This window comes from Xiphophorus hellerii, chromosome 20 (assembly GCF_003331165.1).
Source record: "Xiphophorus hellerii strain 12219 chromosome 20, Xiphophorus_hellerii-4.1, whole genome shotgun sequence".
In the NCBI taxonomy this organism is placed as follows: Eukaryota; Metazoa; Chordata; class Actinopteri; order Cyprinodontiformes; family Poeciliidae; genus Xiphophorus; species Xiphophorus hellerii.
In genome coordinates, this window is record NC_045691.1 from 18664017 (window position 1) to 18680187 (window position 16171).

At 41.2% G+C, this 16171-nt stretch overlaps 1 protein-coding gene across 2 annotated transcripts in view; it reads left to right on the forward strand.

Annotated features, from left to right (window-relative positions):
• The window catches only part of col7a1 (collagen, type VII, alpha 1), a 76155-nt gene that overhangs the window by 15390 nt on the left and 44594 nt on the right, over nucleotides 1-16171 (forward strand). For both annotated transcript variants that reach the window (XM_032549162.1, XM_032549163.1), the window contains exons 13-51: nucleotides 132-248; nucleotides 856-1002; nucleotides 1124-1249; nucleotides 1338-1484; nucleotides 1621-1743; nucleotides 2473-2739; nucleotides 4214-4357; nucleotides 4465-4596; nucleotides 4997-5143; nucleotides 5232-5369; nucleotides 5456-5605; nucleotides 5683-5819; nucleotides 5906-6032; nucleotides 6120-6263; nucleotides 7366-7535; nucleotides 8511-8552; nucleotides 8677-8703; nucleotides 8884-8928; nucleotides 9024-9143; nucleotides 9221-9292; nucleotides 9389-9424; nucleotides 9503-9556; nucleotides 9672-9746; nucleotides 9906-10019; nucleotides 11635-11661; nucleotides 11760-11813; nucleotides 11921-11992; nucleotides 12078-12137; nucleotides 12656-12691; nucleotides 12764-12808; nucleotides 13830-13865; nucleotides 13952-13996; nucleotides 14100-14135; nucleotides 14251-14286; nucleotides 14376-14408; nucleotides 14508-14579; nucleotides 14658-14717; nucleotides 14838-14873; nucleotides 14962-15042. In XM_032549162.1, the coding sequence (XP_032405053.1) occupies nucleotides 132-248; nucleotides 856-1002; nucleotides 1124-1249; nucleotides 1338-1484; nucleotides 1621-1743; nucleotides 2473-2739; nucleotides 4214-4357; nucleotides 4465-4596; nucleotides 4997-5143; nucleotides 5232-5369; nucleotides 5456-5605; nucleotides 5683-5819; nucleotides 5906-6032; nucleotides 6120-6263; nucleotides 7366-7535; nucleotides 8511-8552; nucleotides 8677-8703; nucleotides 8884-8928; nucleotides 9024-9143; nucleotides 9221-9292; nucleotides 9389-9424; nucleotides 9503-9556; nucleotides 9672-9746; nucleotides 9906-10019; nucleotides 11635-11661; nucleotides 11760-11813; nucleotides 11921-11992; nucleotides 12078-12137; nucleotides 12656-12691; nucleotides 12764-12808; nucleotides 13830-13865; nucleotides 13952-13996; nucleotides 14100-14135; nucleotides 14251-14286; nucleotides 14376-14408; nucleotides 14508-14579; nucleotides 14658-14717; nucleotides 14838-14873; nucleotides 14962-15042 (3530 nt within the window). The remainder of the gene's footprint in view (nucleotides 1-131; nucleotides 249-855; nucleotides 1003-1123; nucleotides 1250-1337; nucleotides 1485-1620; nucleotides 1744-2472; nucleotides 2740-4213; nucleotides 4358-4464; nucleotides 4597-4996; nucleotides 5144-5231; nucleotides 5370-5455; nucleotides 5606-5682; nucleotides 5820-5905; nucleotides 6033-6119; nucleotides 6264-7365; nucleotides 7536-8510; nucleotides 8553-8676; nucleotides 8704-8883; nucleotides 8929-9023; nucleotides 9144-9220; nucleotides 9293-9388; nucleotides 9425-9502; nucleotides 9557-9671; nucleotides 9747-9905; nucleotides 10020-11634; nucleotides 11662-11759; nucleotides 11814-11920; nucleotides 11993-12077; nucleotides 12138-12655; nucleotides 12692-12763; nucleotides 12809-13829; nucleotides 13866-13951; nucleotides 13997-14099; nucleotides 14136-14250; nucleotides 14287-14375; nucleotides 14409-14507; nucleotides 14580-14657; nucleotides 14718-14837; nucleotides 14874-14961; nucleotides 15043-16171) is intronic.

Genomic DNA, 16171 nt, shown 5'->3' on the forward strand with positions numbered 1-16171 from the left:
TTAACTATGTGAGCATGTTTGTCATTTTTGTGATGTTGCCTTGCAGGACCTTTGCGTTTGTTTTTATTGATTGGAAAAGAGCTTTAGGAAGAAAATAATTGCATGCTGCTTACTTATTGTGCTTTCCTTAGAACGTCAAGAAGAGCAGATTCTCAAAGCAGTGACCACAGGACCCTCCTCAATCCGCCTCAACTGGAGACTGATCCGGTCCGCTCAAGGCTACCGCCTGGAGTGGGTGGCGGGAAAAGGTCAGATAAACATGCAACATGATGGCTCAAACTTTTCCTTCTAATTCTGGTCCTGAAAACATATGAACAAGCAAACAATTCTTTGAAAATATGTTGACAGTTTGAAAAGTTTAATCATAATCAACAGCCTGTTTTAAGACAAAGTAACCAGGATCTTCGTCCAAACTACATCAAAAATATGTAGTTCTGTTTTGAAACTTTCTGATCACATAGCTCTTGTCTAGTTTATTTTGAATATTGTTCAAGTTTAACCCTCAGTCTCTAAATTGGTGTGTCTGTGCATGACTCTGTGTTGCCTATTTTTACATTTTTATGTGAAAACCTGGATATCTTGTTGATTTCAAAGGTTTATTGTCAATTTAATATACCAGTTCTCAACAACTGAGTAAATACTAGTGTGAAAATTCAATACAGTGCAGAAGATGTACTTTAACAGTTGGATTTAGAGATCCTAACACTTCTCACTTTTTGTCCAGGATGAAGTAAATTTTCGATACAGCTGAAGAATTGTAATTCTGCTCCCCCTTCATAGGGAGAAAAGATCGCATGTTAAGATAAAATGCTGAGTCTAAAACCTCTAATGGTGCAGTCTTGCTCTTTTCTGCAGGAAGCCCTCTCCAGAGCCTGTCCTTTCCTCAAAGCTCAACCAGCTACGAGCTAACAGGTCTCCGACCAAACACTGAGTACATCTTCAAGCTGTACACACTCTATGAAGGCCGTGAAGAAGCCACACCTGTCTCCACTGAAAACATAGGTCAGTCAGTTCTTATAAACAGATTTCTGTTTAATTTCTAGGTCATAATCATGCTGGTGAGAAATGCCCTACTATTTCGGCTTTGAACTAAATGTCATGGATGATTATTTCTCTGTTTCAGACGAGCAGCCAATAGGAAGCGTGTCCAACCTGAGAGTGGTGGAGTCACTGGGCAGTACAGTTCGAATTGGGTGGACAGGCGTGGCGGGGGCCACACAGTACCGGATTGTTATCTTAAACACAGAAGGTGCACTCAAATTTAATTTCTGCTTTTTCTTACTTTTAATTGGTTAAGGAAATAATTATAGCTTCTGCTTCCCCTGGTGTCATGTCAGATGGAACAGAGTCAATCCAAGTTATTCCTGGAAACCAGACGACCCTTGACCTCAAAGATCTGACAGTGGGAGTGTCATACGGCGTCAGTGTCACTGCACTGGTGAGAACAAACGAAGGAGAAACAGTCACCGTCTTCATCAAACCAGGTGAGCTGAACAGCTCTTTTGAAATCACCTGAAAAGAGAATTTGTATTCATAGGTTTTAAAGCACAGCAACACCAGAATCAAACAATGTTCAATATAAAACAATGTAAAACCCCTGTAAACCTTTGTTTACTGCAGAGCCAGCTGCAAGGAGAGTGACCAATCTCAGAGTAACAAATGCAAACAGCCGGAGAATTCGCGTCGCTTGGCAAGGTGTCACTGGTGCAACAGGATATAGAGTTACTTGGAGGCAAGGAAATAGTAAGTAAAGATATCGCTGGTGTAGATTTATGGTCACACAGGACATGTACTTAAGTGGAAGGGAGTAGTACTTTTTCTCTTGTTTCTTGATGTTTTGCCTTGAATCCAAAAGGGCTTTTTCACTTCTAAACATGGAAAGAAATAGGTTTATAGGTTAGTGTTCAACTTAAGAAGAACACATTTTGATGGGAGGTGAATCATCTTCAAGAAACAAGAGAAGTTATCTTCTGCTTAAACTCTTAAAAGTCACATGTAGACACAAGCGGTTCTTATTAAAAAGCTTCAGCGTTACTGCCATGGTCTTACTAACCTCCTTGATAAGTTTTTAACTCAACTTTTTTATCAGTTTTGGAGAAATGTAAAGTTTTTTCCATATTTTTTATGTCACTGTGCCATAGTTAATACATGGATTACTGTGCATTGGTTTTTGCATCCTTCTCCTGACTGATAAATTTATACAGCATGCTCCTTTCCTTCTCTGCAACCTTGGTCTTTATCTAAAAGATGTAAATGAGCAATTATGAGAGAGATTAAATGGCAGGTATGAACTCAAGAAGAGTGAATGCTGAAATTAAATCTAAAGGTGCCTTAAAAAATATGCTAATAATAAAACTTGGACTTTTAATTGGGTGTGTATGCTTTTGAGAGCCGTGATATAGGCATATATTTAATGATGTTCTACTGTGATATATTTTCTTGTATTTTATAATCTTCTGTTCTCCTGTGCAGGTGCAGAGCAATCTCGTCTTCTGGGAGCAGAGTCTACTTTTTACACAATAGATGGCCTGCAGCCGGATGAGGCTGTGGTAATCGGTGTTGCCCCTATTGTTAATCAGCGTGTTGGCGAAGTCATCACTGTGTCTTCGAGGACAAATCCCTCTAATGGAGCGTTGTCTGGGCTTCGTACCACTGAGGTTTTGTCACAGAGGATACGTATTACGTGGTCATCTTTTTCTCGAGCTACTGGGTACAAGATCATTTGGCGCCATGAAGATGGTAAGAAATGTTTTGCTGTAGATACAGCAGCTATTAAAGGTTTACATATTCAGTTCTTTGCAAAAGTCTTCATAACCTCTGAAATTATGTGCATCTTTACACATTTTATCTTTACGTATTTTACTGGTATTTTACGTGACAGATCAACACAAAGTTAGACATACTGTAATTTTGAAGGGTAAGCAAAAATATCACATTGCTTTGCAAATTTTTCATTTTGCAAATAAAAATATGAACAGTGTGGCCTGTGTGTGTATTCAGCCATGGGATATAGTAGATATTTAGAACAAAAAACATAGAGACTGGAGACTACTTTTTTCTCCCATTCGTCTAGCAAAACAGCTCAACCTCTGTCAGATTGAGTAGAGACCAACTGTGATGGATTAAGTTCTGGACTTTGACAGGACCATTCAAACACATAAATATGCTCTGAGAAGGGGATCCTCTGCCCCTTTCTGAAGTCTTTTAGAGCCTTCAACAGGTTTTCTTTTGTGATTGCCCTTTATTGAGCTCCATCCATCTTCCTACAAGTCCGACCTTATTCCCTATCTATGGTAAAAAAAACCCCAACATACTCACAGCATGATGCTGCCACCACCATGTGCCACCATGGGGACGGGTGTTTGAGGTGCTGTGCGGTGTTAGTTTCCAGCCACACATAGAGTTGTATATGTAGACCAAGCACTTTTGTTTCAGTCATTGGCCTCTTGGCTGCTTCAGTGATTAATGCTAGACCTGTCAGTGCAGGTCAGTGCAGGTCAGAGGTCAACATCATTTACAGTCCAAAGAGCCTTTTTTGCCCTCACGCCTACTAAATAAAATGTGTCTACAACTGTAAAACCTGCATGACCCTTTCAATAAGAAATGACGACTTATTAGCCTTATGATATTGAATTAGTTGTTTTTTTTATGGTGAAATTATTAAGAATAACAATAATATTTTGTTTTAGAACGAATCCTAAAGTTTAAACTTTTCAAAAAAGAAAGTCTGTTATTGAAGTTCTACAAAATATTTGCATGAAATCACAGACAAACATCTCACATGAGCCTCCTGCTACCTTTAAATATAGAGATACTTTTTATATTGTATAGATTTCTTTTGTTGAAGAGCTGCAAGTATCAGGGGGGAAATCCCTGCTATTCCACGCAAAGGGAGATATTTACAGCTTGTATACTATTATTAGATTTCTCCATAACTTCCTCGCTGACCTGTCTGCTGTGCTCCTTGGTCTTCTTGGTTTGTTCACTAATGTTTTCTAACAAACTTCTGATTGCTCTACTGAACAACTATTGCTATACTGACATTAAATTGCACATATGTTGACTTTGTTTACTGATTAGGGGATATTTGAAAGTAATTTGCTATCCTGGATTTGACTTAAGGGTCTCAGAGTAAAGGGGGCAGGGGCAAATGTATCACACATAAAAAAGTATTGAGAAGGTTAATGTTGACACTTTCTATATCTCTATGCAGGAACCGAAACAACACAAACCGTAGCTGCTGATGTCTCCTCCTACACCATAGATGGCCTTCAGCCTAACTCGGCTTACACTGTGCAGGTTTCTGCCCTTTTTGGCTCTCGAGAAGGAAGTCCAGCTATCCTCAGCATTAGAACAGGTATCTCGTTTGTTTTCTTCTTAACTACTGTTGCTGCTTTTAACAATGCCCCTGCTGCAAGTGGGGAAAAAGTGGGAACAAAGTTTGAAATGTTTCTGTCCTGACAGAATCGGATCAGTCGGTTGTGGGAACTGTGACGTCGCTTAAAGTCCAGGAAGCCCGAGGGGAAGTGGTGCGGGTCTCCTGGGTTGGTGTGCAGGGAGCAACAGCTTATCGCGTCATTTGGAGGAGAGTCGACGGTAAGCAAGTTCTTGGGGAACATCATTTTGTTTTTATCCATCTGTTTTCTGTCATGCTGCTATGATCCCATCTGCCTCACTGATCTGTTGCAGAAACGTCCATCTTCCTGCCTCTTTCTGCAATAAGATCCTTGTTCGATCTCAGATCAGACTGACAACCTATCCATGTTTAAATTAAACATTTCAACCAAACTGTTTCAGTAGTTTTGTCTTCAAATTTAGACTCCTACAGCTCATTGCATCCATGTTGGTGTGATTTTCAGTACACCCTTCTTAATGAAACCAATTTGTTTTTAATATTAGGTCATGGAAATATTAATAAAAATTTGACTTTGATGCAAAGAAGGTCTTCTTTTCTCAACAAGCAGGCACGTGTGAACATGACTTTCTGCTGCTGTAGGTGGGGAAGAGCGGCGCCAGCTGGTGGGCCGGGATGTGAGTTCCCTGGATCTGGACCAGCTCGATCCTGGGGTTGAGTACGAGGTTCAGGTCATCGCTTTAGTTGAAAACAGGGAAGGGTCGCCTGTTTCTGCCAGAGTCACCACACGTGAGCCCTGTGTTTTAGTGTCAGATACATCATATGGTGAAACATGTTAGCGTTGGGTTGTGATCTTGTGTGTTCTCCATTTGCACAGCTGGTTATGTCACCCCACCTTCCACACTACCAACCACAACTTTACGAGCGACCGAGGTTAACTCGGATTCTGTGCGGCTGAGCTGGGCTCTCCTTACCGGCGCCACAGGATATATTCTTCGCTGGAAAGAGGAGACAGGTGAAGAAAAGGAAGTCATGATTTACATTGTACAGCCAAACTCTGTCAATAACTGCTTCATCATTTTAAATATAAATATTTGTCAGATGTCGGCCGGGGTCTGTCCATCACGCTGCCTCCGTCGTCCAGCTCGTACCTGGTGACCGGGCTGCGTTTGGGCCGCAGATACAGATTCACCATCCAGCCCACCTTTGCAGGCGGAGTTTCACCTGAGACTTTTGTAGATGAACGCACCGGTAATGCACCATCATCGCATTAAAAAGCCTCAAAGCAGGCAACATTTGGCTATTGTTGTGAACCGTTTTCTCTGCAGTGTGTCTGGGTGGCCGTCTTGATGTGGTGTTTCTTGTGCCTGCGTCCACCGATCGGTCTGACCTGGTGAGACCTCTGCGGGACATTGTCACCAGTGCAACAGGGTCGCTCGCAGCGATTGGGCCCCAAGACTCGCAGGTACATTTCACTCTCAAAGAGAGAAAAGTAGGTTAAAATGTTGATAGATTTTTTTTTTAAATTTGACAATAATCTGGTTTTTATAGGTGGGGGTGGTTGTATACAGTTATAGACCCAAAATCTGGTTCCTGCTCAATCATCATCCAAGAACTGACACGCTGCTCCAAGATGTCCAGTCTACACCCTTTGATGAAAGCCCAGGGAATAACATCGGTCAGTTTTTTTTAAAGGATCATCTGTTTAAGCAGTTGATATTGTGTGGCGGTGTGCAGTGGTGACATTAACTGTGTTGCTCTTCAGGTGAGGCGGTGACGTTCACCCGACAATACCTGCTGACCCCCTCAGCTGGACGGAGACCCAGGGTGCCCGGGGCGGTCGTGATCATTGCTGACAGAAAATCTGTGGACAACCTGACCCTCGCAGCCAGCAGTCTGGGAGATGCAGGTGTGAGGGACTGAAACTGTGAACATGTGATGAGTGACACCGAAATCACCGTGGTTAGATGAAATTACTATTAAACATTTGGATAATTTAATCCCTTTCCTAAATCAAATAAATTTTCAGTTGTGTCCTTCATAATCCATAAGAATTAAAACAAGAAGCAAACATCTGACATCATGCAAACTTTAAGAATGAAAAGTCAGAGTTATAAATATCAAATCAAGTTTATTTGCGTAGCACCTTTCAGCAACAAGGCATTTCAAAGTGCTTTATCATAAAAACACAAAAATACAAAGTCATAGAAATAGTCAACAATTGAAACATAACATTTTGCCGTTGTTAGACATCAGATTGCTGAATAATGTTCCATTGATTATGTTTCTAAAGGAACTCCAACCACGGTTTTTGAGTCTAGATTTAAAGGTCCTCAGTGTTTCAGCTGTTTTTCAGTTTTTTGGAAGCTTGTTCCAGATTTTAACAAACTTACAACTTTTCATTATAAAAAAAGTCATCCACAGAATCAGTCTTTCTAAAGTATTCATGCCCTTAAACTTTTGAATATTTTTAAACTGCGGTGTATTTTCTGGGGATTTTGTAACAAAATAATTCAAATAAATGGAAAAATACCAACAATATTTTACAAATAAAAATCTGAAATGTGTGGCATGCACTTGTATTCATCCACATTTAATCAGATAGTCATATTTAAACTCCAGTGAAATCTACAGTATATATATATATATATATTTAAGCCCACCCTTCAAATATCACCACCAGCCCCCACTGGTCATGTGGTACTTTGGTTGTTCTAGAAGATAAATTACCAATAAAAAAAAATTTGAAGTGTGTGGTAAAAAGAGTCTAGATCTGGGAAAAACTATAGAAATCATTTCTCTTTTTCTGATTTCAGTGGCATACAGCTTTATTTTCTTTTTGACTTCAAAATAAACCATGTCCATGGTTTTTTTAGAGCTACTTTGTGGATTAATTATTTTAGATTGCCTGAAAGGTTCTAGTGGTCATACTCTCCTAATTGTGTTGTCATGTTTCTGTGACTCTGTTGCTTCACTTGACACAAATCTTCACATATGTGTTTGCATGTAAGGTGTGACCGTGCTAGCTGTGGGAATAGGCCAAGCTGACATGGAGGAGCTGAGGCGGGCTGTGACGAATCGAAGCCCACAGAACATCCTGTATGCCGGTACCCCAGAACGACTCAACACTGTGCACCCTGATCTGGCCGACTTGCTTTGTGGAATTGCCAGAATCCCAGAGGTGAGTTTGTTGATTCACAGGCCAAATTGGTTTTGGAAAGACAAAAGCTTGAAATTCTCTTTGGGTTTTGTTAGTGAGTAATGGTGGGGTGGCGTGGGGATAGATCCACGGATAGGGGCTTTGTCTGTGGTATTGCTAGTGCTACTCTTGGCTGTCGTGTTCTAAGAAAGAACTGAGAGTCAAAAAAATCAAACTGAACCCTCTGCAGTCCTCTCTTAATATTTTGAGAAACAAATCAGCTGCACAGTAGCGCAGCTGGTAGCACTGTTACCTTGCAGCAACTATTCTATTCCCGGCCCGGGGTCTTTCTGCATGGAGTTTGCATGTTCTCCCTGTGCATGCGTGAGTTCGCTCCGGGTACGCCGGCTTCCTCCCACAGTCCAAAAACATGACTGTCAGGTTAATTGGTCTCTATATTCTCCCTAGGTGTGAGTGTGTGCGTGCATGGTTGTTTATCCTGTCTGTCTCTATGTTGCCCTGCGACAGACTGGTGACCTGTCCAGGGTGAACCCGTTGGGCATTGTTTAGCCCACCTGAGTATAGTGGCTGACCATGTCCATCCCTTTATCACCATGGTGTACCTGTCTTCTTATGGCTGCTTGCAGCAGAATAATGCACCAGTCATAAAGCTTAAATCATTTCAAACTAGTTTCTTGAAAAATGGCAGCGAGTTTAATGGCCTTCTTGGATCTTTATCCTTTATCTAAAATTTTAGAGGAATGTTTCTGATACCTTGCTGAATCGGTGCCATCAGTGCCAAACTTGTTCTAGCTTGATTTAACTCATAAAGTGAGCAGTAAGAGGAGCCTACTGGCACCTTTCAGGGTCCAACAATGAGCCTGAGAATGAAATTGGGTAGAGAGATGTCTGGATTTAGATCTGGTCCCGGTTCAACCTGATCTCAGTTAAATGAAAGTTAATGGATCATTTGATGAATATTTCATTCCACCTAAAGGTTTCCTTTGATTTGTTCAGGTCACTCCAGGTCCAGATAGGTGTACCATACAGTGTCCTCGGGTAAGTCGGTTTTACACCATTGTAATCCAAATCTTGTATTAACTCAAACCTTTCCATCCAGGATAAATAAAACTTACTAATGCCTTTTTCTTTGCTATGGATTTTATTAATTTATGCCTTTTAGGGTGAGAAGGGAGATCGTGGCGAGACGGTAAAACTTTTTAAATTTATTTCTCTATTTAACATCTTTCAAACATCTTAGAAAGTTGTGTTATTAATCAAATGACATTTATTAGGTTTTAACCAGTTTTTGAGTGTTTGTGACTTTTTGTCTCTGCAAAAAATAATCACCAGTAAATGTTAAGGTGCCTCTTTCTGCTTTATGCCACAGGGTGAAAGAGGCAGAGATGGTGCAGATGGACGCAAGGGCGAGCCTGTGAGTCAGATAGATCAGCCATTTTGACAATGGAATAACATACTGTATTATATTTTAAGCTAACATACTATGTGTCCCCTAATGTCACGATGGAGGGTCGTGATGGTTTGCCAGGGAGGGAAGGTCCCAGAGGTCCTGAAGGACGTCCAGGAACACCAGGACAATCAATCCCTATTGACCCTTCTCAGCGGATAAAAGGGGAGAAGGGGGAGAGGGTGAGTGCACCTGAGTTCATGCCAACATGATGAAAATAAAACTTTCAAAGAAATGTTTATATATTTTCTTCTTTTAGGGCTTTCCTGGAGTGGATGGAAATCCAGGATTACCAGGAAGACCAGGAGCTCCTGGAAATGCAGGTGTTCCAGTGAGTAGAGCTACTGGATCCCACTGATTGATTTTTGTTGTTGTTGGTTTTAGCTTAACAATAAAAACAAAAAAACAACTTTTTGTCGACCCTTAGGGCTCACAAGGTCTCCCCGGGGTCAGAGGAAGCCCAGTGAGTAACACACTGACCCTCAAGCTACCTCAAGTTTTGTATGTCAAAACTCAGCCCTGTATTGTTTTCCTGTTTTAGGGCGAACCAGGAGGACAAGGCACGCCAGGGTCGAAGGGTGATAAAGGTGAAAGGGTGAGCTTTAAAGTTATTTCAAATTTCACAAAGAAAAACGTTCCTTCAGTACAACCGAAAGCCGAGACCAAAGTGATGTGTGAGGTGCTTAAGGTGTGGTTTGGTGACATTTCAGGGTGAACCGGGTTCCTCTGAGTCCGGTGGGGGTCTTCCAGGGAGGAAGGGAGAGCCAGGCATCCCAGGAATACAAGTAAGAACCTATAAATTTGCTAAATCAAGATAAAGATGGAAAAAAGTGACAAAATTCTGATTTTTACGTCTGACTTCTATGGAGGGGTGGAGAAAGACTCCTGAAGATGTCATAGATCTTGTTGGGGAAACCCAATAATTTTCTGGATCTCATATGAAGGGTAATCCAGGTCGACCAGGTACCAACGGAGCCAAGGGAGACCCCGGAGTTCCAGGTAGATCAGGTCAGGACGGTCGCCCTGGAATTCCAGGAACACCAGGACTTTCCATTAAGGTTTGGCTCTTCCACAGCTTCTCTGCAAATTAATTAATTATAATTGATTTACCAGGGTAAAAGGGAGTGAATGCAAATGCCTGCCACACTTTTCAGATTCTCTAAACGATATTTCATTTACCACAACAATGTCTAAGTTATTTATTTTGACCTGTCACATAAAATCCCAATAGAATAGATTGGAATCTGTCACTGCCACATGTCAAAATGTAGATGAAGCTGAAAAGGTACTAATACATTTTCAAGGCCCTGCTTGGTAATTAACATGACTGAAAAATAACAAATTGGAGAACCACACATTAGTTCTTTAGTCCTCTTTGAATTAGATTATTGTTAGTAAAGTAGAACTGCTGTGTTCAGAATAACTCACATGGTAGTACCATTGAGTTACATGCAGAGAAAGCATCACAGCCGAGGCTCAAATTTACTTTTAATCACCAAGAAGACGTTGCTGTGGATGAACGCTTTCTGCTAATTTTTACCGGTATTTGACCGGCTCAGTGAATTCTGTTTCATTCCTTGCATATTTGAATTTTTTTTTTCTTTTCTTGCCAGTAAAATGAATAATAAATATACTAAGAATATGACCTTAGGATATATTTTAGCTTATTCTTAGTTACATCATCAGCAGTGTAAATCGGAATCATTAGCTATTGCTACTTTTATGTAACGGGTATGATTTAATCCTTGCATTGAGTACACTCCACTCCACAGGATTCCTGTAACACCTTATTATGCTTTTCACAATGTAGCGTACATTATTTTCTAACAACTTGAGCCAGGCTGCCACAGACTTTCATTTTTTGTTGCTCATGTCGAACAATGTTGCCAGATTAGTGTAGAAGATGCCATTTATACCAGCTAGATTTCTCTGATATATGATCAAATAATTGCTGCTTAATTATTGCAGCAGTTGATCATTAGTAATCTCATGGTGGGCTTTGCAGTTGCTCTGTCTACACCGATGAAGATTCACTCCTCTTCTGCAAGCAGGACTGAAACTGAAAGCTTAAATGATGGCTTGTTCTACTTTCTAATGAATTCATCAAATAATTATTATATCCACTCATGGAGCTTTGATTGTCAGTTTTCTGTTTATCAGCTGATTATTAAATAAATAAAGAAAACAGATGAATAAAGAAAACAAAGTATGTTTCCTGATACAGTAGAACACTGCTAGTCCTTGTGCTTGGTCTCAATGTACATTACAAGGTTTGATAGGATTTGATCCTGATTTTCATAAAATTTTATTACATTCCTTAAATTTAGACCCAAGTAATATTTTTGTTTCACTACACGAGCGTACATGGCAAAACAGGAAACTGTGTAAATACAATTCAATGCATTTATTATTAAAAAGTCATTCATTTTTTCCCACTAGTTTATTTTTTCTAAATATTTAATATCTTAAATGTCCCATTTGCTTTTAGTCGGTTAGTGAAACACATGTGTTTCTTTTAGCAAAATATTATCTCTATTTTTGCTGGTTTACAAATGATACTTTCATATCTGTTACACAGTTATTGTAGAGTTTCTTTTTTTGTCTTTGCTTACTAAGCTTTTTTTTTTTTTTTTTTCAAATATTTCTCACTTTGTTTCATTTTATCTCCCACAGGGAGATAAGGGCAGCGAAGGAGAGAGGGTGAGTCATGCCATATTGAACTTGTTCTCTGAGTGCAGAAATTTCCTCAGGAGCAAAAGAGCATAAAGATCCCGGTTCTTATCTCTCTTTGCTCACAGGGACCTCCAGGAGTGGGAAGCGGCGTGGCCGTGAAGGGTGAAAAGGGCTCCTCTGTAAGCATCGTCAGTCACTCATAATGTGCTGACACGTTAGTTTTGCAGGTGACGCTTCGTGCTCATCTCGTGTACTTTGCATTTTCTAATTGCTTTTACATCCTCAGGGCATTCCAGGAACGCCGGGTGGCCCGGGGCCGAGGGGGCCAGCAGGGCCACAGGGCAGCAGAGGAGAAAAGGTATCTGCAGGCTTGATTTGGTGTTCTAAATGTGAACAGAGGAGAGTGATTGTTTTAATGAGAATGGGTCATCTGTGGTCGTCAGGGCGAAGACGGTGCCGGCCTACCTGGACCTCCAGGAAAGCAAGGAGAGACCGGGGACAGGGTGAGTCTGATTGAAGAAGATTTCTGATTGGCTGGTGAGATTTAATGGCTGCCTCAGAGAAGCATAGCTTAACTTTGAACTAGATGCACAGTGCAACCTGTATTACCAATGTTTTCTCCACGTGGATCAGTGCAATACAATCATGATTCATTATCCAGTGGCTCCACCTGTAGGACAAATAGCAACAGATTTTGCAGAGATTTCACAAAATTATTATGCTGTTAAAACATAGCAGTGGATACTTAATAAATGACTTTGGTAATTACTCACACAGCAGGTTCTAAAAAATAATTATGGTATGTGATTTAGTTTTTGTCCAGATGAGTGTCTTTTTGTTTTGTTTTATATTTCTTTTACACCTGAAGATAATGCATGATGTTCAACCATGCAATCTTTTAGAATTAGTTTGTATTTGCTTCACCGGAGCTGAAATGCTTCTTTTGAATGATCCTGTGCTCTGGCTGAAAAACACTGTGATGCAACATTTTCAGCTTATGCATGTTTCCAATATTTTCCAGGGTCCCCGCGGGCCTGCAGGTGAGATCGGCGGCAAGGTAAGACGCATGTGATTAAAAAATATTTCTGTAACAAGATGGAAGAGGAATGACCGATCTCTGTCCCACCAGGGAGACCGAGGACAGCCGGGTGAGCCTGGGACACGGGGAGACAGGGTGAGTCATATAAAACAGTTAGTCCCTGCGGACATGTCCACACCAGTATGTATGGTTCCGCAAATGCTTAAAATCTTCAGCTTCTCCTGAAATTGACAGTCGATTGCGACAGAACATGTTGAGGATGTTCTCGCTTCTCTGTGGACACTGATGTTCCAGTATGACTTAGACAGCAAAGCCTTGGTGCCTTGTTGATTGTTTCTGAATCTCCTAAGGGATTTGCTTTTATCTTAGAGGGACAGATTGGGTCAGAAAGTCGAAAATAGACAGTTTGTTGGAGCAGCAGATTGTCTATTGCTGAGAAGAAGAAGTTAGAGAAGCTCACTAGAAAGACCAGCTCTGTCCTAGGACTTCCTCTAGTGGAAATCACATCACTGTTGGACAATGTCTCCCACCTCATGTATGAAGGGGCTGCAGAACTGGAGATCTCTGAGAAGCTGCTGCATCTTGGGTGCATGAAGTAGCATGATTGTAGATCCTTCTTCTCAGCAGCTATAAGACTTTATAACCATCACTGCTTCCAAAAACCCCAACAAGTTGTTTCCATCCCTCACGTTTTTCTGCACAGTTTTTCATTTTATTGTCAATAGTGTGTTAAGTTTGCAGTAATGTTAAGCAAAGTTTGTGCACTGCTTAAAATCATCTTATTCATTTGAACTTGGTTACATTATTTTTAATAGGTGAACATGTTTTATATAAATTTGCCCTCACTGTACAATCTGTTATTGTCTTTTTTTTTTTGTTTTATTGCTAATTTTATATGCATCTACTTTCATTTACATTCACTACTGATACTGTACACCTGAAATTAAATAAGGGATATTTAATTTCAGCTCCCCTCGTGCCCGGCTCCCGGCACGAGGGGAGCCGGGCAGAAGTGTGAGTGCTTAAATCTGATAGAAGGGGACAGAATTTCAATTCTGTCCCCTTCTCTTCTCTATTTCTATTTCTGTTTTTATTTTTGTCAGTAAACTCAGATATTTTTTGTGTGTGATGCCTTTGAACTTTTGTATCTTTGTAGGGGGAGCGAGGGCCTGCCGGGGAGACTGGAGAGAAAGTGAGTAGAGCTGAAGTTGTTAACCGTTGACCTTTATTGATTTAAAGGAAGTTTGCAAAGTTTTCAGCATAATACTGTCTTCTTAGGGAGACCCAGGGAAGGCAGGCATCCCGGGATCACCAGGCCTGAGAGTGAGCATTGCTTAAATACTTCATTCCTTGCCTATATGTTTTTCTTTTTGGCGCTTCTTATCTATATGGAGTGCCTAAACTTATTGTTTTAATTTAATCAAAGGGTTTACCAGGCCCAAGTGGACCAGCAGGAGAAAAGGTGAGCCTGAGAGTCTATTAGGATCAATGATGCATGAAGCTGCAGGTCAGATCTGCGTACTGGATCTTTCATAATCTGATTGGTTGGACTTTCAAGAAACAATGTCTGTTTCCAGGGGAATGAAGGAGCACGAGGGGAGCCGGGCAGAAGTGTGAGTGCTTAAATCTGATACCTGCAAGTATTGATTGAAGGTCTCTGACAGTGAAATGGAGACACTCTGCTCTCTTTTTTATCATTCAGATGGCAGGTTTCCCAGGGAAGAAAGGAGAACAGGTTAGAGATAAAACGTGTCTGAATAAAAAATAAAATAAACTGTTATCAGCTCATACAGACATTTTATGTTCTTCTTTCTTTGCTATTTTTTTTCCAAAGGGGGAACAAGGTCTGCCTGGATCTGAAGGCCTGAGGGGGGAGAAAGGGGAGTCAGGGCAAAGAGGAGAGAAAGTGAGCGGCCACAAGAGGAATCACATGTTGGAGAAATCCTGTTTATCAAATCAACATTACTTTCTGTTGCTCCATCAGGGTTCTCCAGGTTCTGGAGGGTCAGGTGTTCTTGGACCTAAAGGAGAGCCAGGAGAGCGAGTAAGTTTATTATAATATAGTCTTCACAATAGCATTCCTTATTTGTGAAACAATCTTTTGAGTCATGTTCACTAAAACTCCTCCAGTTTGGTTTGGATTAAACATGTAATCTTTCCTCAGGGAACTGCAGGTCTTAATGGACGACCAGGAGCCAAGGTCTGTGTCCTGCAGTGGCCCTTTTTGGCTTTTTCTTCAAATTTTCAGCAGCTTAATTGTGAAATTGATCTTTTTCACTGTTATTTAGGGAGACCCAGGAGAAGCAGGCGAGAGGGGAGAGGATGGACGCCCAGGAATCCCAGGAAAACCCAGCCTGCCTGGAAAACAGGTCCGTATTGAGGGAAAATTCATTCTTAAAAGCAAAATAAAAAGAGCTTCAGACAACATTTAAAAACAGTCAGATATGGAGGACACAGTGCAGGAAGATCCAACGCTGGGATTCAAACCCAGAACCTTCTAGTTCAGGGGTCTCAAACTCAATTTACCCGGGGGCCGCTGGAGGTAGAGTCTGGGTGAGGCTGGGCCCTCATTCACACACACGGTCTCCTCAGCCGAACCTTTCTGATTGCCTATTACCATATTTGGCCGTAGTCAGGCGCTGTAACAGCCGTAATTGTGTAGTGTCTCTTTAAGATACTCTAGTATTGCTAATGATGTCAGAAGTATGCGCCACGGCTTCTCTGTAGAGAGCGTGGGAGAAACGTGCTAGACGGACATGTTAGCTCCCTAACTTTTTAGTAATGTTACGGGTTGTTTGGACGCTGCTCAATTTTCATGTCTGATAATATAGCAGCCGTTCAACCGGGCTTTGTAAGGTTAGTGAAGAGCGTATTTATTAAAGGACAACACTGTGGAATTCCCAGTACCAGTGTGGTTGTGAGTTCTTGACCGTCCTGACGAATCTGCCGCCTCCTCTCCTTCCTTAAACACAACCCAAGCGTTACAGCGCCTTACCTTAAATACGTTACACTGATCAGCGACTTCCGGGTCTAGACTGGATGCTGAAGCACGTGAAGCGGGAGCGGCCGCGGAAATTGCGCATGTACCGCATGCAAATAATGACAAATAGAAAATGCAAATAGGCCCGGCCGATGTCCCGCCCCCAAGAGCAATATACTCCACCGTGATTGATAAGTTCGTTCAGCTCCGCACACAACACTGAAAAGTGCCAATTATATCAAACTCGCGGGCCGCACCAACATTAAACTTTCATAGTAAGGCGGGGGCCACAAACTATCTTCCCGAGGGCTGCAGTTGGCCCGCGGGCCGCGAGTTTGAGACCCCTGTTCTAGTTGTAAGACAGCAGTGCTACAAACGGTGCCGCTGGCCTCAAGAGTTTGTGTAATAATTAAACAAAAGAGTAAAAAATAGCAATGTTTCCCATACAGTAATGATATTTTTAGATGCATTTAAATCCATAAATAAAGTCTCTCCAAATGTTTGATATAGTGCAATGT